At 39.3% G+C, this 21,712-nt stretch overlaps 1 protein-coding gene across 17 annotated transcripts in view; it reads right to left on the bottom strand.

Annotated features, from left to right (window-relative positions):
• The window catches only part of TRIP12 (thyroid hormone receptor interactor 12), a 140,241-nt gene that overhangs the window by 46,389 nt on the left and 72,140 nt on the right, over positions 1–21,712 (bottom strand). For 16 of the 17 annotated variants that reach the window (XM_030326677.1, XM_030326688.1, XM_030326683.1 and 13 more), the window contains 6 exons: positions 20,180–20,316; positions 14,251–14,334; positions 13,060–13,155; positions 3,438–3,586; positions 849–884; positions 673–768 (listed from right to left, as the gene is read on the bottom strand). In XM_030326677.1, the coding sequence (XP_030182537.1) occupies positions 673–768; positions 849–884; positions 3,438–3,586; positions 13,060–13,155; positions 14,251–14,334; positions 20,180–20,316 (598 nt within the window). The remainder of the gene's footprint in view (positions 1–672; positions 769–848; positions 885–3,437; positions 3,587–13,059; positions 13,156–14,250; positions 14,335–20,179; positions 20,317–21,712) is intronic. The other variant, XM_030326687.1, reaches the window with a different exon arrangement.

Here is a 21,712-nt window from a genome sequence, read left to right on the forward strand (position 1 = left end):
TAGGTTTTCCATAGAGAGTAAGCTAAACCCAATGAAAGGACTTGAAATCTTCAGATTTACAATAAATGGGTGGTTTTATGTAACAAATTTTAAAAGTTAGCTTTTACGCTTTATATCCTATTCCAAGGTTATCAGACAATGCAAATTTTATTATGCATTAAAAAAGAAAGAGGCCCTTAAAACAGACCAAAAACACAACCTACCACAGGCCACATGAAAAAATTTCCTTTCTCCACTGACTCACTTTATGACCTTGAACAAGGCACTTTGTCTGTCTCAGCCTTCTCAGCTGTAAAATGAGGGTATAAATAGCTATCAACCTCATTGGGATATTTTCTAGAATGAGATTATTTTAATTAAGTGCTTGAAGTTCTTCTCTGAAAGATTTTATAGTAATGTGGTAAACTGCTTCCATTAAAAATTATAAAGCTGAAATGATTCTATGAAATGCTTTATTAGCATCAACTTTAAACTACTGGTCTGCTAAACATAAAATATTTTTCTGGAATCTTGGCTAAAAAATATACTTTGACTAGAAAATAGACACTAAAAAAAATGTCCTTTAAGGTGGCCTTACAATGTGATGTACCACTTTAGAATTTAGAAGTCAAGAGTCCTCGACTGGATTCCCCTACACCTGCTACCGAACGAGCTGAGCAAAAGCAGGATTACCTTTTCTAAGAAGACGGGAATTGCATCTACGACAACAGCAGATGATCGAGGAAGTGCTTCCATCATGTATGTTAAGGCTCGACAAGCATGGTTCATCTGGAAAACAAGAAGGCACTTTTACTCAATGAGAACCCAACATTTAAATTTGGGATATTCAAAATATACCACATACTTACAATATCGAAATTATGTTCCATCTGCAGTAATGTTATCTGTTAAAAAAGATAACAAAGTGTTAGAAGCTATCTATATTCTTAGAGGAAAGCCCTAGAAGAACGGTTTCTTCCTCTATGTCAACAGAAATGGAAAGTATCGTTCAAGACTTTTATCATACAAAAATAACATCACGATAAAACCTAGCACACACACAAGAAATGATTTATATTAAGGATGGCATGACTCACAGACTATAGAGCTCACTTTGGAACTCTGCTAGATGATCATCCCCTTTCATGATCCAGGTCAAAAAGAAAGCTTTCTTGTCACCTATAATCAACTACTCTGGTTACCTCCAGCCCCCCTTCAGAACCCCAGGCATCAATAAATACTTAATACATAAACAAACAGACCGGCAATGCACTGATGTTTGTGAACAGCTGTCAGTACAGAGTCAAGGCCAATGCTTCATCTCTTGTAAATAAGCTTCTCTACAAGTTGAACCAAACACCATTTAACTCAGCTGTAATATGCACAGTAGTATAGAATCTAAACACAAAATTGATCACATCAGAAACAAATTATGCACTAATTAAAACCCAAGTTAATGTAATTATTCTACAAATACAGGAGAGAATCTAAATATTTTATTTACTTTCTCTTGTGGAAACGTCCTTAAGCAAATTTCAGCCATGTTTCTCAAAGGTGGGAATACCCCTATACAGAAGTATATATGTATATATGTAAATTGTCCATCCTCCTGAAGCAGCCAAAGCTACCAAAGAAATTTCCTATTTGGGGAAGCAATCTGTCACGGTCTTCTAGTTCTAAATGGAAAAATTTTAATGTGTAGAATTTAAGCTATAAAGTACCTTTCAATTAAATTATTTAATAATGGACGTGAGATATTCTAATACAATATTCATTTCATAGGAGTGCCTTCTCAGCTTTGAATTATGCTGGGTAAGGTATACACACATACTAAAGGACCTGATAACTTTTTGTTAAAACACACACACAAACACATACACACATGCCCCATTTTGGGGTTCAGTGGCACTCAAAACCATCCACAATCAGTCATCTAAAACACCCACTGTAAACTGAAAGGGGTTGTTAACAAGAAAAGAAACAAGTTCGTCAATTCTTAAGGTAGAATGAACCTTACAGACCATGTTTGGGAAAAACTGCTATAGATTCCTCATCACCAAAAATGACTACAGTCACACAAGTGAATGGTGATGGATGGATATATAATCACAATATTCAATTATGATACAAGATAAATCTGGCCAATTCATTAACAGCAGTCAGTATTAATAGCAAGATCTGACTTGTGCAGGCCTACTGAGCACTCAAATCTAATCAACAACTAAGAAATTAAGTAAATTACATTATGTGCCAACATCTGTGCCTAGATTTAATAGCCTCTTTATCCGACTAATAAAAACTGCATTTTAGGTAACATAAGATAAACCTAGCTCTTTGTGGTTATTTTGTAACGAGCGGGGAAATGAGTGGGGTGAGTGTGAATATTAACAGAGGCAAAATGTAAAGACAGAAAAATAAATACTGCTTTCATTACACATTCAGAAATCAACATTCCAGCCTTCAACAGAATGGCACTGGTAATATTTAAATGCTAGTGTCCATTACCCAGAGGTCTCCGTGGCAGAAGGTAAAGAAACCGGCCCATCCTTGATCACCCCTGCCAGAGCGGAGCCACCCAACAAGAACAGACAAAACAAAGACCATGTCACCCTGTGTTTCAATGAGCTCATTCAACTGCCCCCACGATCTGATAATGTGATCAAATGGGGCGATCCCATATCAACCAAATTTCCGTCAACAAGACTTAACATGATACTTATTTTTAACTTCCAAGGTAAAATATGCTGAGTGTGTTCATGATGTTTATGTTAGTCTTTTAGTCGACTTAAATTTTAATTTTCAATTATAGCCAAGTGTTCTCATCTTGAACTCAGAAAACTACCAAGCCACTATTTAAGACTCAGGGGCACATATTTAGTAGCGGCAATTTCTCTTCCTGTTGTTTTCCATTAAAAAGCTTAAGCGATGAAGATGTTAATAAAATTTTAAACATCAACTCACAACCGTGTTGAAAAGTCACCAGAAGATTTATTTGTTTTGTTTCTTTGATTTTTGCTTAACGTAACACCTAACCTGGAAGGATTCACGTGGTATTCTGGCTTGAATGCTCTGCCATTGCATACAATTATCAAACATGAAACCTTTGTGACCCACAAAGCCAGCCCATAAGCGAGCCGTTTAGTACTGCGTACGTATCACCAGTTTAAAAGAGAAAGCGTGTCAATTTTGGCGCAGTAAGTCTAGGTCCTACCCGATGGGACAAACAACTGGAAATTGAAGACCAGTCATTTACGTATCAAAGATGGGTAACTACTTACAAAGAAGTAGTTTAGCAGATGTACTGATTCATTATTACAATCAGTCACGAGATCTCTAAGCATGAAGCCACAATCCGCTCTTAGTTCTACCGTATTTTAAAATTCACGATGACACTAATTGTGCTTTCACGGTAGCATCCAGAGAACAACTAAGGTAGAAAGAGGGGGGAAGTCTCTTACCAAAGCAGGAACGACACTCTTGACGGGAAACCCTCCCAGCGTCTCTTCATTTCCCATGACCAATAACTGACACATTTCGATAACCGCCTGGAGTTGCTGGCTTTCATCACTCGCCTGCAGTCCTTGCAGAAGCTGCTGGGCCTTAGAGCCTTCACAGGAAAGAAAATCGTCATTTTCAAACATGCAAGGAAACGGTTCCTAGGTATAAGGTGGGACTCTACGTGGTAGCTGGCTGCTTGTCTTCTTTGGATCCCCATGAAAGGCTGGATCTATTCCAGTGCTAACACAGGGTGCTGATACTTCAAGGCAGAATTAAATGAGTTGGATTTAGTCTACCTTAAAGTGACCTCACGGTATTTACAGATTTTTGTCTTTTAATTTTCCTTTTAAAATCAGACAAGCTGACTGGCTCTTACTAGCTGAAACAAAAAAATGGTATCTGTGAGATGAATATAAATTGTTACCTTTAACATGTATTTTTTTTATAAAACCTGTTAAGTTTATTTATTTATTTTTAGAGACAGAGTGAGTGAGCGAGCGAGCAGGGGAGGGGCAGAGAGAAGGAGAGAGAGAGATCCCAAGCCGACTCCGTGCTGTCAGCGCAGCAAGGCCTGACGTGGGCCTTGATCCCACAAACCCCGAGATCATGACCTGAGCCAGAATCAAGAGCCAGACGCTTAACCGAGGGAGCCACCCAGGCGCCCGTGCGATGTCCTGTCTTAAAAGGAAATGCCGCATACCTCTAAAGACCTGGTCAGCATAAATGGAATCCAGGTTAACAGAGGGCAAGAAAATAAAGACAAACGGAGCAATGCATCTAAGGAAAGAGATTGCAGAGAATGAAGTAGTTCTAAAAACAGGAAAAGACTGGGTTTTTCACCTCCTCTCATTCCCAGTGCAGATGCTGCCATCAGAGTGCGAGAGAGTACTTTCACTTTTAAGGTTCAAATCCATTGCCCAAACAACTGAAAAACACTAAGATTCAGCCACCACAGAGAAAGACTTGTCAGTGAACTGGATAGCATACTCAAAAATAAAGTGTGTTTCAAATTTTCACGAACATCTTCCTACTTGTGAGCATGGTTAACTCGATTAATGCTAACTAAATTATAACTGATGCTACTTCAGGCCCCTTCTTTTCCTATACCTTTTCAAGTTGTTTGTGTATGGGATTTTTCCACTCCTGTATTATTAATGAAATGGCTTAGAAATGGCACACATTTGGAAACTGTCCAATGAATGTGGAATTCACATGAAAACCAAAGTTTCTTTAAAATTGAATTAAGTTACAGTGATCTTCCTGGATGGCACAGCCTTTCAAAGGGACACATGGTGATCCTTGAAAGATTTATTTTTCTCTATCGTGTAAGACTGTGGCTAGTGAACTGGACAACTATTACTGCCTACATAACTTTAACATAACTAAGAGTCAATCCAACAACAGACCGCAAGAAAGTCAAATTCATATGGCTTGCCATCTTTAAACTTTTCCAAATAACGTCAGTTCCAGTTAGAGCAGGCTAATCGTTTCTGAGTTGAAATGTGAAAGGCCAAACAAATGAATGGAAAGTAAACTAATGAAAACAAAAGAATCCTCGGTGGCTTCTAGATTTGCTTTTCAAGGATGAAACAGCTCATAAAAGTATACACTAATAGCACAACCACCTAAAATAGGAAAAACTGACACATGCCACTGGATGCCTTATCAACACAGATGTCTTTTCAACACTGGATGTCTAGGACACAGATGATGTTAGCATGATCAAAATCATCAACAATAACCACTGAACCTTTAGGATGTTCCTAAAAACACCCTAAACCAAACCAAAAATGACAATAAAAAGCCAAAGCTATCGTTTATGCTCTGATCAATTTTGGTTTCAGAACCTCTTTGTACTCTTAAAAATTGCTGAAGAGCCCCAAAGCACTCTTGTTTATGTGGTTTATATCTGCTGATATTTATAAATATGTTTGGAATTAAAAGAGAAAATTTTTAACTATTTGTTAAATCATTACATATTAATATAAACAAAATGTGTGAAAACCACCATACTTTCTAAAACAAAAAAATTCAGAGATGACTACGTTTTCTGTTGCAAATCATTTAAAGGTCAAGATTACAAAAAGAACAAAACAAAACAAAACTAGCAACAACAACAAAACCAGCGGTATGACCACCTCTGCATCTACTGTCAATCTGTGGCAACACTGTTTGAGATGAAGAATGTGGAGACCATGGGCCCCAGTTTTCACAAAGACTATTAAAAAGACATGTACTTACTGGTAAAGACAATACAGTTAATAACTTTGCTTAGCAAGGGCATCCTCACGTAAAAAAATGGAGTTATTTTACTAGGAGCCTATGGTATTGAAAACTACAGTGACTGTTCGTGCAGTTTGGAGCCACTGCTTTGATTCTTTCAATCAAGCACCGACACTTTTACCTACCACAGGTTTTGCACCATCAACATCAACAAAATTCAAACGTGAAACAAAGTAGAAGAGGCGAAACCTCAGCAATTATTACTAGAGTTCTGGCCTATGGATTCAATGTTAGGGTTTCAGGAACAGCCAGCAATCCACAGACGCACACTTTAAGAACCACCATCACAGATCAGGGTTGGTAGGCAAACATTTTTTATAAAGAGCCAGGTATTAATATTTTCGGCTTTAGAAGCCATAGGGTCTCTGCTGCAACTATTCAACCCGAGCACAAAGGCAAAAAGAGACAATATGTAAACAGATAAGCATGGCTGTCTGTATTCCAATAAAACTTTACGTACACTAGAATTTGATTTTCATTGAATTTTCACGTGTCAGAAAATATTACTTTTGAAAGTTTTTCAGCCATTTAAAAATATAAACATCATTTTTATTAGTTCACAGACTCTATAAAACCAAGCAGGAGGCTGAATTTGGCTACTGGGCAGCAGTTTGCCAACTGCTGATATGGATGGAGAGAACCCATAGTACTGCTGGGAGTCACAGGAAGCTGATGTTTCCAACTGCATTGGTCCCACCGGACATGTGCTCAGTTCTAGAGCTGTGAAGAGGGCTAGGGATGAATCAGAAGTTTTGGTAAAACAGAACAAAACCTCGTACATTCTCATGGTGCTCCAGAAGACAAAAGTCCCTACAGAGGGAGGAGGCCTGCTTCAAATATGTACAGTCAGTAGGCCCTACCCCCCAAGACATCTACAATATTTTCAAATTGCATAATGAATGAAGTCTCAGTCGACAGAGACCGGCAAGGTTCTCAATCAACACCGTGGGAGGGTCACAACATACAAACAGGGATGAGCCAGAGGTGTAACGAGTCATACAAAAATGGCAATTCTAGTCAAAACAAGCTAATGCCCTGAAGGGAACAAACTGATTAGCATCTGACCCTTAATATTTAACTACAGAAAAGGGGAAAACTTTACAGTAGAAAACCTCACTTGGGGTCTCTCCAGTTCTTCTATACAAAATGTCTAGCACATAAATAACTACTAGACACATGAAGAGGCAGGAAAATGTGACAGATAATCAAGAGAGAAAAAAATGGAAACAGACCAACATCATTAGAATTTGAAAAGTTTTTTTTTTTTTTTAACTTTTTTAATGTTTTAAATTCATTTCTGAGAAAGAGAGAGAGTATGAGCGGGGGAGAACAGAGAAAGGGAGACACAGAATCTGAAGCAGGCTCCACGCTCTGAGCCGTCGGCACAGAGTATGACATGAGGCTTGAACTCACGAACCGTGAAATTTGACCTGAGCTGCTGTTGGGCCCTTAACTGATGAGCCACCCAGGTGCCCCTAATTTGAAAAGTATTTTATGACACACATAACCAAAACTGCAAATATAACCAATGATAGACAACATGAATAAGAATGTAAAGCATTTAATAGAAAACCAGAATCTACAAAACAAAATCAAGTTATCTGTCCAGAAGTGGAAAGTATCTGAAATTAAAAACTCATTGGTGGGTTTACCAAAAGATTAAAGATTTCAGCAGAAAAAAGAATTAGTGAAATCTGAAAACTGATCAATAGAAAATTTTCAAACTGGACAAAAGGGAAAAAAAATAATAAAGTAAAATAGAGCCAGAGAAACATGCTGGATGAAGCCCAAAGTCTGAACATGTATGATCTTGATACTCCCAGAAGGAAAGAAAGAGGAATATATGAAGAGATCATGAGATAAGAGAAGCAGTTATTTCATGAGATAATGGCCAAGAATTTTCCAAACTGATGAAAGGTATCAAACTCACAGACTAAATGCTCAGTCAAACCTAAGCAAATTAAAAATAAGTCACTAGGCTGAATACAAACTATTAAGAATTAATACTAATTTGAAAAAAACAAATCTTAAAAGCCAGAAGAAAAAAGACATTGCCTCGAAAGGGCACCAGTAAGACTTTTAAATAGCAACTATGGAAACCAAAAGACATTACAAAGTGCTAAATGAGAATTTTATAGCTGGGGAAAATATATTTTCAAAATTAAGGCAAATCAAGGATTTCTCAAAAGCAGAGAAAACTCATTACTAGCAGTCATTCACCACATCAAAAAAAGTTCTTCAGGCTGAAGGGAAACTATTCTGATTAGAAGAGAGGAACTGTAGGAGGGAATTAAGAGCACTGAAAATGTATGTGGACAAAGGAATATGGATGATCTACAACAAAAATTAGGTCTTACTGTGTTTACTAACACATGTATAAGCATAACAAATTAAAACAACAGCATAGAGGATGGCAGGAGGTAAAAAAGAGCAAAGGTGTTGTACTCCTTACATTGTCTGGGATGTGGTAAAGTATTACCATAAGGTTGGCTACAATAAACCAAGGACACGCATTAACATCTCTACAGTAACCACTAACCGAGGTCTACGAGGATATATACCTAAAAGGTTGGAAGAAAAAAAAAAAAAAATGACACCACGTTGTTCGTTAAAGAAATACAAAAAGGTACAACTTCAAAAAAGGCTGATTTACAATAATCTATCCTGAAGATGACGCAGGAAAAAATACAAAAGCTGTGTTTTACTGCTGCAATACAAGGAAGACTGGCAATGACCTGAATGTCCCACAGAGGACATGCTAAATAAACTTCAGCCCCACGGCGGAGCACTGTGCAGCAGCTATAGAAAGTGAACCCCAAAGTATTGTGAAGAGCAACAGAAAGCATATAAAGGTTCCTACTCTTATCTTAAAAAGGCGGCGCGTGTGTGGAATAGAGAATATGAACTTGTTTTTGTTTTCTAAAGGAAATAACAGAAGGACAAGCCATAAAATTAACAAAGGTTATTTGTGTGGGAGGAGGAAGCAAGGCAAAGGGAATCGCAAAAGATGATAAGACGTCTCTAAACACACCTTATTTATTAATAATTTGACTTTTTAAAGCATGTGAACATCCCATAAGTATAAAATTGAAGTTAAAACTTAAAAGCAATCTCTAAGAGTTAAAAGCAACACAAAGCAAATGAACCAAACCAACGTGGCAGCCTGAATACAGAAGCAATCATTTCAAATTCCTTTGAAATCCAAAAACCTGACCACAAAGTGAGTCCCAAACACCATAAGAAAAACCGTTCAAAAATTAAAACATTCTCATTCATATTACTTTTGGTGTTACACTGAAGTTTGTACTGTAGGAGAAAGTAAACAGAGGACTATGATATTATCACTGGGAACTGGAATTTGTGGCATGGGAGATACACGATAAAGGTAAATAAAAATCTTGCAGCCCTAAAATTTGAATTGGCATTAAAAGTAGGAACTCCTTATTTTTATTTTAAAAGATAAAATACAATTATTTTCTAGGTTTGTTCATTACAAGCATCCAATTAACAAAGATCACCCAGGTATAAACGAATATACCTAGACTCTAGGCAATGGGCTCTAAATACTATTTCATGTAAAAGAAACCAGGGTGTTCTGAAAAAATCCCTAATTTCAGATATTTGGGGTGGGGGCGGTGCCTGACATATCAGAGAGGAAGGAAATTAACAAAAACTACTGGGATCAAATCAAAAAGATTCAGAAGCCAACCTAAAAAAGACGCCATTGCCCAATATGACCATTTAATCAGTAAAAATCACAGAAATGTCTAAAAACATGTCTGCACTTGACAGTGATATTTAAAACCACAATGGCACTCTGGAGGAAGCAAAAACCAACTACTTTCCAAACTGGTAAATAAAGGCGAGACAACTACTTTTCCTGTTACTCTTCTGTGTAGCAGAATAGAAGGGAGATACTCTTAATAGATTTCTACTTAAAAATCACCTCTTTTGGGGCGCCTGGGTGGCGCAGTCGGTTAAGCGTCCGACTTCAGCCAGGTCACGATCTCGCGGTCCGTGAGTTCGAGCCCCGCGTCGGGCTCTGGGCCGATGGCTCAGAGCCTGGAGCCTGTTTCCGATTCTGTGTCTCCCTCTCTCTCTGCCCCTCCCCCGTTCATGCTCTGTCTCTCTCTGTCCCAAAAATAAATAAACGTTGGAAAAAAAAAAAAAAATTAAAAAAAAAAAAATCACCTCTTTTACTTCTAATAAATGAAGTCTGGTCATCAGATGTGAGGTACCATCATTTTATACTCCCTGTCATCTAGACACTGAGTTTTGATGGCAGAAGAGACAATCAGACTTTAAGGTACCTCCTCGTATTAGAACCCACTACCACTTCAGCAGTCTTTCCCCACCAAGGGACTAAAGAAAGAATCAAACTTGAATCTGACAAATCCTCTGGATCCAACTGCCAGTTTATAGAGAAACACACTGATGATATTCAACAGATGGAAACTTGACACCTATCAGACGGTAATTATTAAAGGAATCACTAGTTTAATTTTTTGGGTATGATAACGATAATCTGGGGGTGTGTATGTGTTTTAAGGGGCATTACCTTGAGCTACATGATAAAATGTTTATAGGTAATATTATATAATGTCTGGGATTCATTTCAAACAATGTGGGAGAAGGGATGTGGGCAAGGGTAAAGACAAAGACCGGCCGTGGAGTAGGCAGTGCTGAAGCTGGGTCACAGGCCTGGGGGGACAACACTTCTTTCTACTCTGGTTCTAATCTATGGCCCACATTAATTTCATATGCAATGGTCAACCCTTAATATGGGTTTGAGATACTTTACTCTTAATACTCTCAGGCAGCCCTGCAACATGTTTTCTTCCTAGCCTTCTCTAAGAAATAAATGAAGTGGCAAAATAAATGCATCAAATTTCTCTCCAGAGGGAAAAAAAAAAAAAGACGACAAAGAAGAAGAACTTAAACACACTAACTGATGGCAATGTACAGATCACATTTTGGTCCTGATTCAAACAAAAATTTTAACTGGATTTCTGAGAGGCCTAGAGCATTTGCACTCTAAACAGGCATTTAATAAAAGTAATGATTCCTCTTCTTCACAGGACCACAACACTGTCTAAAAACTTTTGTCCTTATAGTTACAAATTCAATGACATGCAAATGAAATGGTGCCTAGGACTGCCTGAAAAAGGACTTGAGAGAAAGGTTGAGGATGTAACTGAAACAACAGTTGCTGTGGACTGGTAATTGTTGATGGGTTCATGGTTCATGGAGGTTAGTCTACTACTATACCCTCAACTTTGGGGTGTGTTTGATCATTTCTGTAATAAATATGTCCTTCCCCTTTCCTAAGGCCTTCAGTGGTTCCTAAGTGCACGTACTGGGTTAAACCCCACACTGGCCCAAGGCCTGCCAAGCCCTACCTGACCTATCAAGTATCTACCCCTCATAGATTTCATCTTTTACAGCTTAACTCGTTCCGCAGGCCCCTCCTGCTATGTCTCCAACATGCCAAGCTAATTCCCACCTCTGGTGGCGCACTTCATCTCCCCTCAGACCCGTGTGGGGCTGGCTTCCTCACTTAAGGATCCACAAACTCACCCTGCCTCGGAGAAGGTTTCTCTAACCAGCCTACTGATATCCTCTCACCAGCCGACTTACATCCTTGTTTTGTTCCGTTTTCCTTCACTGCACTGATGCTATCTGAAATTTTTCTATAGGACGGCTGTCTTCCTCATTGTCAGGGTCACCCTCTAGCATGGAAGCTCCATATGGGAAAAACTCTGTATATTATCCTGTTTATGATTCAGGACAATCCCAGTACCTAATAAATGACACTAAATCAAAATCCTCACTCAGAAGTTCGTGAGAACTTTGCAAAAGGGCACATTATGTGAGAGCTGAGTGTCAGGGCAGCAAAAGCAAAACCACACCAAACCCAAATACCAGCTGCTTCTTAAATTTCCCGTCAAATGCTAAGGCCAGAAACTTGAAAAGGACTTAAGTATAAATACACACTTGTGAGCATATGTCCACACAGCGCATCAGGTTTAAAAAACAAAAAAACAAAACAAAAAACACCTTAGAATACTTGATGGAAAATTCTATGAGCACATATTATTAGTAAGGTCAGAGTTAATAGGTTTCAGTAACACTTCAGAAATTTTAAAGTTAATCAAGACAAGTCTAAAAATAGCCTGATGATTCTATGGAAAACATTATCAATGGAGTTATTAAAAAATGCTTAAATGCAAATTTTGTTTAAGAAAGCTAGGGGCGCCTGGGTGGCGCAGTCGGTTGAGCATCCGACTTCAGCCAGGTCACGATCTCGCGGTCCGTGAGTTCGAGCCCCGCGTCGGGCTCTGGGCTGATGGCTCAGAGCCTGGAGCCTGTTTCCGATTCTGTGTCTCCTTCTCTCTCTGCCCCTCCCCCGTTCATGCTCTGTCTCTCTCTGTCCCAAAAATAAATAAACGTTGAAAAAAAAAAAAAATTAAAAAAAAAAAAAAAAGAAAGCTAAAGATAGTATGCTATACCAAAAGAATTTAACTGGATTTGTAATTATGCAAAAGTTATTCTTGTTACAAACTGCCACTTCAAGAGTCACTGTTTTGTCTACCATATATGACAAGATCTCTGGATTATAATATGTTAATTTGATTAAATGAGTCGAGCGACTCGTAATTCTGCTGAGAAATCTTTTCTCTAAGGCTCAGCTCTACGACTGACTGTCTCATGGATTAAATTTTATTATGCCACAAAAAAATTCAAGATTCAAACGTATGCAAATCATGCAATCAGATGCTATAATATAATCAATGCAATCATTTGAGATTCTTTACTATCCTAGAGTTAAACAAAGATCCAATCTTGCCATAAACTCTGGATGGTTTTCTAATGATTCCAATTCAGTAATCAAAAATAAAAGTACAAGGGGCGCCTGGGTGGCTCAGTCAGTTAAGCGTCCAACACCAGCTCAGGTCATGATCTCACGGTTTGTGGGTTCAAGCCCCACGTCAGGCTCTGTGCTGACAGCTCAGAGCCTGGAGCCTGCTTCTGATTCTGTATCTCCCTCTCTCTGCCCCTCCCCCGCTCATACTTGTATGTGCGTGTCTCTCTCTGACAAAAAATAAAAGTACAGAAGAACTTCGTGTTGATGTATTTAAAGGCAAGAATGCGCACAAACCCTATTTTTAAAAACAGGTTAATATTCGTGAAAAGCTCCTTACACGAAAGCCTCTTTACATCAATACATAAACAGTAAAAACAGCACTCAACTATTGAAGGTTTTGGAGGGGGAGGGCAAATTCAAAAGTATTCACTTACTAGCTCCGCTTCCAATTGTTCTATGGAAAAGCTGTGACATCCGAGGACCAAGAGGGCCAAACAGATGAGGGGGAAGACCCCTGGCCTCTAACAAAGCTAAAGAAAAAAGAAAGGCGGGAGGAATAATTGAATTATGAATGCAGTTGATCTTACCTAAAAATTTCAAGCAACTGATTCATCTCACATAACTGATTTAGACAATGTTACTTCCCATTTCTAACTTTAAGAGAAAGTACCTTAAACTTTCAAGATCATTCTTAAATATTAATATATAAGTTACAACACCCATGTGCCGCTCCACGGCATCTTAAGGTTTTATGGAGGTACTAAATATTAGTGCCAGAGGGGACTGTCTCAAATGATCCAAGAAAAACCCAGAGTACATATTTATTTTGAAAAAATTATAGGTTAAGTACCCCGTGTTGTTTTCCCTGTAATATTATCTACCAATCAAACACTGGTCATGAGATCCTCTAAAAACATGAAAAATTCTTTTTATAATGTCCGTAAAGAGAAAAAATGGGCTCACAAGACCTCTAGTCAAAAAGAGACTGCTGTAAAAGTTACTTTAGGAACTTAAAAGCGATCTGAAAGTGATTTATAAATGTTTCTTATAAGCCTCACACTGGGGATCTAGCATATAAACCAACTATCTGAAGACAATAAAAATACATACCCATCCACCTGTAAAGAGTGTATACATAATATAAGGTTGCTTCTTCAAAAGCACAACATTAAAATACCTTGTGTTTATGTATACACTTCGCATTCATTTTTAAATGCTGACCAAGAACACAAAAGAACAAACACAAAAAGCACCCCACTGGATGTATTATGTTATCAGGCACCATGCAGCAATATACTCAACTATCCCCTTTTCAAGATCTTTCTTAATTTATTACCAGCTACACCAGCAAACATAATAAAGAACAATTTAAAAACATAAAAAATAAACATATAAGATTTTGTTTAAACAATAAAACTAAAGAGTGAGACAGATCATCTTCCAAATCCAAATCATCACTAAATAAGCAGCTTTTTTTGGGGGGGGGGGGAGGGGAGAGGAAGTATAGGCATTGCTAGATTATGTTTAAATGAGCTTATCTGAATTAATTTCAACAAAGCACAGAAGTAACAGGCGGCATCTGGTAATGGCTTCTTGTTTCTTATAAACTCATTAACCGTCTTTACCTTGTAATCGTCCCATCTCGGAATCATCGGATTCACTCTCCCCAGAGGTGGTCATGCCCACAGCCCCTGCAACAGAACTAGAAGCTTCAAAGGGAGGGAAAAAAGAAGGTGAGGGTTAGGAGAGGAATATTCACACTTATTATGCCTGGTTTATCTTAAAAAAAGAAAAAGAGTTTTACGGACTATAGTGAATCATGGCAATTAAATGTGTCTGCCCACTGCACACTCAACTGTTCTTCTAGATTTCATCCTGTAGCTTTTATGAACAAGATGGCTCAACTATCTTAGTGTTCAAGAAGCATAAAACTACAACCTTTACATCTCATTCATACACGGCTTTGACAGATTCCTCACGCCTTGTCCTGAACTCGCCTACCAAAAGTCCGCGAAGTTCATACTGCCAAAACCACTGTGGTATTTAATGGCTGGGCAATTAGTCACAAACAGAACAGAAAGCAAAACTGACATTTGGGGGACATGTTCCGCGTAGATGAGTGTCTTCTTCGGTCTAACTTACTTCTGGACTGCAGCCTCAACACAATCCCTTACACGTTTTAAGGATGTGCAGATTACACGCTTATTTCCAGGACCAAATACTGAAGATACACATTAACTAACAGCCCAGCACTGAAATACAAAAGAGAGGACAGCTAGGATGTCAGAACAAGTGCAGAAAAACAAGAGCTCAGATTTAGAAGGATTCTACTCCCCAAAAAGCTAACTTGAACAATGATTCGGTCTAAGCAGAGAGGTGGAGTCTGTTACGAACCTGCCCTGATGAAACACTATAGTCCTGTAAAACCAGCGGTTGTTCTGTTCCTCTTCTCCATGTCCGCTGAGTCTTTAAGCAGTTTTTCTACACAATTAACCCATGTTATGACCGCATTATCCACAATACCCTAAGCCCTGCACACTTGCCAGATGACGACAGGTCAGCCCAAAACAATGTTGCTGATTGTTAAAAGAAGCACAGAGATAACATGTGAATTTACAGAGCTTTTCTGAAAAGATGCTAACATACCAGCCACCAACTGTGGATTTTCTTAGTTTTCTTCACACCTCATTAAGTATCTTCTATGATTTCACTGGGATTTTTAGAAAATTCATCAAAAAATGGGTGATTTAAGAACAAGAGTTCTCAAACTGCGGCCCACGGGCCAAATTCGATCCAGCACATCATTCCGTCAATAAAATTTTATTAAAACACAACCAAACTCATTCTTTAACAAGTTGCCTGTGTCTGCTTTCAGTCTATAACCACAGAGCTGGGTAGTTCCAACAGAGCTGATATAAAGCCTAAAATATCAACTGTCTGGCCCTTCACCAGAAAGGTTAGCAACCCCATGGTTTATAGTTACAGGCGAACCAGAAACGCTAATATAAAAGCGTATCAGAGCTTGACAAAATGCATACTTTGGATGAAGAAAAAAGAGTAACGACACTCTCTAATGCCACCTACACATGGCATGTATAAAATGCTCACCATACGCAGGCTGTGTCTGTTTCCTCACAACCATACAAGAGGGTATCGTGAGCTTTTCACACATGTGAGCAAACTAAGGCCTTGTAACTTGGAGTGCACTTGCCCGAGGTCAGACAGCTAACGATGGAGCACAGATGCGAGCACAAGTGGTCTGACTCTTCATAGGCTGTTCTCAAGTACTGCATTCTATTGCCCCCCTGAATATATTCTGCAGTACTGATTTTTTTTATTCCAGTACAGCTGCTTCTTCATATTCAACAGAAATCTTGTTAACAAATACTGTTATTATATTTTTTTTATTTTTTTAAATGTTTCTTTATTTTTGAGAGAGAGAGAGAGAGAGAGAGAGAGAGAGAGAGAGAGAGAAAATAAGCAGAAGAGGAGCAGAGAGAAGGAGACACAGAATCTGAAGCAGGCTCCGGGCTCTGAGCTGTCAATACGGAGCCTGGTGTGGGGCTCGAACTCACGAACTGTGAGATCGTGACCTGAGCCGAAGTCGGGACGCTTAACTGACTGAGCCACCCAGGCGCCCCAACAAATACTGCTAGTAAGGTCCCAATTATGACTTCATTTGTTAAAGTGACGCTTATGCTTGCTTTTAAACTTTTCCAAGTATGTGGAGAGCAAACAAAAAGCTTTGACAAATGATTTTTTTTTTAATTTTTTTTTTTTTAATGTTTATTTTTGAGACAGAGAGAGACAGAGCATGAATGGGGGAGGGTCAGAGAGAGAGGGAGACACAGACCCTGAAACAGGCTTCAGGCTCCGAGCGGTCAGCACAGAGCCCAATGCAGGGCTCGAACTCACAGACCGCGAGATCATGGCCTGAGCCAAAGTCGGACGCTTAACCGACTGAGCCACCCAGGCGCCCCATGAGGTAGATTTTTTTAATGTACATTCTGGTACCACACCTTTAAGGAAAAAAAAAACCCAAAAATTCACTTGGGAAGGTAATGCTGGTTTTTTTAGTTTCTGTATTAGAGGGTCACCATAAGAAGAGGCAAGGATATTCTGATTTTTCATGGAAGTGGAGGGCCTGTTTTAACAGAAATCAGTCACTGAACCCAAAGGAAAAAAGATCCTTCGCCAGCCCACTGAAGGCAAGTATCAAGCATTAGGGTACTAAAGTGCCCTGTGAGAATCACAAAGTTAGATAACCAGTCTGTGAGTAGCGGGTCTGTAAAGTCATGCAGGCAAGGAAGTGTCATCAACCAACAGTCAATGACAAAGTTCTTTAGTCGAGGCGTCAAACCTCCTTGGGCAACATGCACAAGATCTCTCCCGATACAAATATAAAAACAAGACCATCAAGCAGAGAAAATGTGATGCCAGATTGTAAGAGGTGTCCATCTTTTTTTGCTGACGTTTACACCAGTTATCTCCCCCATCTACTCTTATCTCTCCCATCTTCACAGCACCTCGAAAGACAGTTTCTAATACACAGCTGAACGAAAACAATGGAAAAAATATTGTTTAAATTAGAACACAAGAAATTTATCCCAGAACCCCACGGTTTTACACTTTAACTGATAAAGCCTCTTATGCAGAAAGAAGTGATAAAATATTAGAAAGCTGACAGAGTTCAATTTTACTGGACAGGAACCTCCAAGGGTTCACCAGATACCTAAGTACAAGAAGCAACGGGAAGATGTTTTTCTGGAGCGTAATGAAAACTTTTGAGGAGAACCAAAACAGTCACTGTCAGTAATGTAATTCTGCCTTATTATAGGCCCTGGTATCAGGTGATACGGAAGCAATCTAACTTTTAGTGATTCTAAACAAAATTAGGAAGATAAAAACTTAAAAAACTGGGTTGCTTTCTTTTTACAAAATGACCCTGTTTATTTCTTGTGAAATTAAGATTCTCAATGCAAAATCAGGTGCCAGGACATGGGCTATTTTTCCTTGCCATCTGATTGCTTTGCAGGTGTAAGGAAGAATATTTCTCACTGTGGTGTCTCTAGTATTTGCAAGACTTCACCAGCACTATGAAAAGGTACACAGTTCTGATAAAGTCAAAAATGAGACCCCCCCAACTCATGGGCAAGCATGGAGAACACTTAACTTTCAACTCCAAGAGCTGGCATCTCTTCCACAAAGAGCCAAGAAGTTGTGCTCCATAGAACATTATGCTTCAAGGTGACCGAGCAGGCACACTGTTGTCAACAAATGTTCTTAAGAGTCAACAACACTAGCAAAGTCAGGGTGATATGAACAAGTTTGCCCAAGATGAAGCAACGTTTTCTTACTACACATGTAAAAAGAAGTAAGTTTATTTTACTGATTTCATTAAAATAGATCAGAAAGATGGGATCTCTATAAATAAGTAACACTGGGGATAAAAAACCACACCAAAAACACTGAAGAGATTAAACCAATCTCCTTAAATGAGTAAAAACATTATTTCAAAATAAATGTTTCCAATAAACGGCGTCTTCTACCAACTGTCTAAGAGCTTCCTGATAACGGATGCTTCGCGAAAGATGCTCTACGTTACCATCATGGATTTATATTCCGCGCTAACTTAGAGGGTTTTATTTTTCCTTGAATTCCAATTTTGCATACTGAGAAACTACAGCACATTGCACTGAAGACTTAAAGCTATAAGGAATCTGCCTCTTTCCGCAGCACTACTGTAGTGAGCTGGCAGAGAAAGTATTCCTGCAGGATCCATAAGGCATCCTGCTTCCAAAATAAAATTAACTAGTGCTGCTCAAACACCAGTCAGCGTGCCACATGCATCTTTTACAGAAACTTGGAAAACACCTAGATCACACTGTGATTGCAAGAACGACAATGAACACAAGCCTTCGGGGGGCAGGCGTACCCACCTAATCCCTTGAAGGTTTTATCCTCTTAGGTATACATGCCAGGGATCAAACTTTTACACACCACCTCCTCACTCTGGCCTCCAATTATATCCGTACGGATTAAACAAACTCTCGTGACTATGGGGGAAGCAGAATGATACAGCCTTTACAAATGCGCCCTTATTTTTGAAAACCTGGATTTGGGAGCCCCACACCTCCAGGCAAGCTCAACTATCACGTGTCTCAGTTTTTCCTCGTTTCCAAAATTAGGGTAACAGCACTCACACCTCAGCATACTGTTTTGAATATTAAAAGAGAATATACATGGAGCTCTCAATACCCTGTCTGCAGCAGCCTACAACTTTATAAACGCTGGCTACGGTAATTCCTGTAACGAGTCCACTTTAACACCACGCTCAGCAGCGCCATCTGTGTTGTCCGCACAGGAACTGCCCCACTTCCATATGCAGATGCGAAATAAACACTAAGACATTGGGAAGCACAGCCCGTGTGGCATGAAGAGTTTCAACGAGTTGTACTACAATGGACTGGACTTTCCCTCAAATTTAAACTTTCAGAAAAACTAGTCTAAAGAAAAGCACGTGAGAAAAGTCCCCTCCTACCAGAAGAAGTGCTTCAAGTTCACGGTTCCGTTTATCATACAAAAGCAAGAAAGACAGTGGCAAAAACGTTAAGGTGGACAGAAAGCGGAGACAAAAAGCACAAACCATGAATAGCTGCGGGCAAACCCGAAGCTTCCTGGCAAACTAGGACACAGGCTCCACCACAGGGATGAGAGAGAACTAGCACATATACTAATGTTACAGTAAGTGGAAGTGCTCTGTTAAAGTCAGTCCTTACCTAAACCTAAGCCCATGTGTATCATTCGGACATAAGGGACTCATCATACCCAAGTTCATAATGATAGACTGTGACATTTTTCCATCTGTACTTACCGTTAGTGAAAAATGCTCACAACAAGCTACATTTTACAACTGTCATCCACAATTAACCTCTGAATTATTAGTCTCCTATTCGTATTGGTGATCAATACATATTTAAAGCTGAAAGGGGTGGGGGGCAGCCTAATTTTTGTTGTGCTGAGGTATCAAGAAGAATAAAAATAAGCCCATAAAAACATAAATAGCAATCTTCAAGTTCCTTCCAAACTGAATACTTCTTACTTTTTAGAGGCTACAACATATTCTACATCAAAATTTACACATATACGAAGAAGCAATTTAAGCCACATCCTTACATTCTGATTATAAACTCAAATTTTCACACAAACAATGGGCAACTATTGTATGTCCGCATGGCCAGTGAAGAATCTTAAACAGAGAGTGACTTCTCTTACCTAAAAGCCTTTTGAATGTAATCATCACAAACTTGGATTTGGAAAAGAATTAAAACAAAAACAAACGAACAAACCAAAAAACAAATGAATCCGACTAATCAAAAAAACGCAAACCTATAAAGTAAAGCCAAAGAGAACCAAAAGCTTATTTGATGGTAACATCGAGTATATTTCTGTCCCCTCTCTTGCATTATATTTGGTACGCCTACAGAGCAGTTGCTCTCTAAATAAATCTGTAAGACACATAAACGCATCTCGGGGCTAGAAGTGCCCATCTACCTGCAGCTCCCTGGGGGGTTTCGTCTGTCCGCGCAGCTGAAGAATTTACTGTCTCCTGGTTGCTTTCAGGGTCCGCCATTTTCTCCTGTCGACGAGCTTCAGCTGCTCCTCGTTTGCCCAGGCCAGAGCCCCGCCGACTGCAACAGAAAGATGCCATCATAGGCGGCACTACCAGTGACCAGGAGCAATGTCCACACAGCACAAAGCTCCAATGCATGGAGCACAAAGCCAGTTTCTTCTTTTTACATAAAAATTGTTGCAGAAAATCACTATGGGTAACAACCAAGACTTTGTATATTTAAAATTCTTCCAAGTTACGTCGCATTCACAATACACGCTTTTGTGTCGCTATGAGCTGTGGTCATCTTTACAGACAAAAATGATTTTTAAACACTTCAACCAAATGGAAAAGTGACTCCTGCTGAGAGAATTCAACCATTTGAAATAGATCCCTACTTCCAGGCTAAATAGTGGATCAATATACAGACTTTACACTTGACAATGAGGGGGAAGGAAAGTGGAAGACAAAAAGGTCGGGGCTGGGGGCGGGTAGGGATTCCCATCACTAAGTTCCAGACAACTTTAACCATCAACAAAAAATAACTATCCCAATAATGAGCAAGAGTTCCATCTTTTAAAATAAAGGATTAAAGGGGCGCCTGGGTGGTTCAGTCAGTTAAGCGTCCGACTTCAGCTCAGGTCATGATCTCGTGGTCAGCGAGTTCGAGCCCCGCATCAGGCCCTGTGCTGACAGATCAGAGCCTGGAGCCTGCTTCCGATTCTGTGTCTCCCTCTCTCTCTGCCTCTCTCAAAAATGAATAAATGTTGGAAGGAAGGAAGGAAGGAAGGAAGGAAGGAAGGAAGGAAGGAAGGAAGGAAGGAAGGAGGGAGGGAGGGAGGGAGGGAGGGAGGGAGGGAGGGAAGGAGGGAAGGAAGGAAGGAAGGAAGGAAGGAAGGAAGGAAGGAAGGAAGGAAGATTTAATATTTATAAATACATACAGATGACACTGAGGAAGACACTGGTTTCGGATTAAGTAACAGTGTAATATGCATCAGAAAATCAATCATCTCTCATAAAGCAAGTAACATTTTACTGATGACAATTTTTTCTATTTTAAAAGAGAAATCAGTAAGCAAATTAGGTAAAAACAAAAGATTTCCCCAGGTTATTACAACTTGGTACTGTTTAAATATGTAGCCTCCAAACTACCTTAGGAAATGAAGAAAGACACTAAGGAAATGTTTTAGACCAAAGTCAATCTGCAGTGGAATTGGATGCTGGCTAGTAAAGAACAAGAAGAAGGCAGCAGGCATAAGTGACATGGAAATGAAGGCTCTGAATCTCCAGACAGTGCTAGAAGAGTCTGTAATCCCCCCTACACGGGAATTTGCTTAGCCAATCTTCTCTTCCACGGAAACAGCTCACTGCAAACCCAATTTACCAAGCTACCACTTAGTGGGATTCAAATTAATCCATCTATTTAACATTCAATTTGCACCAACCCCGTAACACACGCCATGCTGAACACTTGG

This window comes from Lynx canadensis, chromosome C1, assembly GCF_007474595.2.
Source record: "Lynx canadensis isolate LIC74 chromosome C1, mLynCan4.pri.v2, whole genome shotgun sequence".
NCBI lineage: Eukaryota > Metazoa > Chordata > Mammalia > Carnivora > Felidae > Lynx > Lynx canadensis.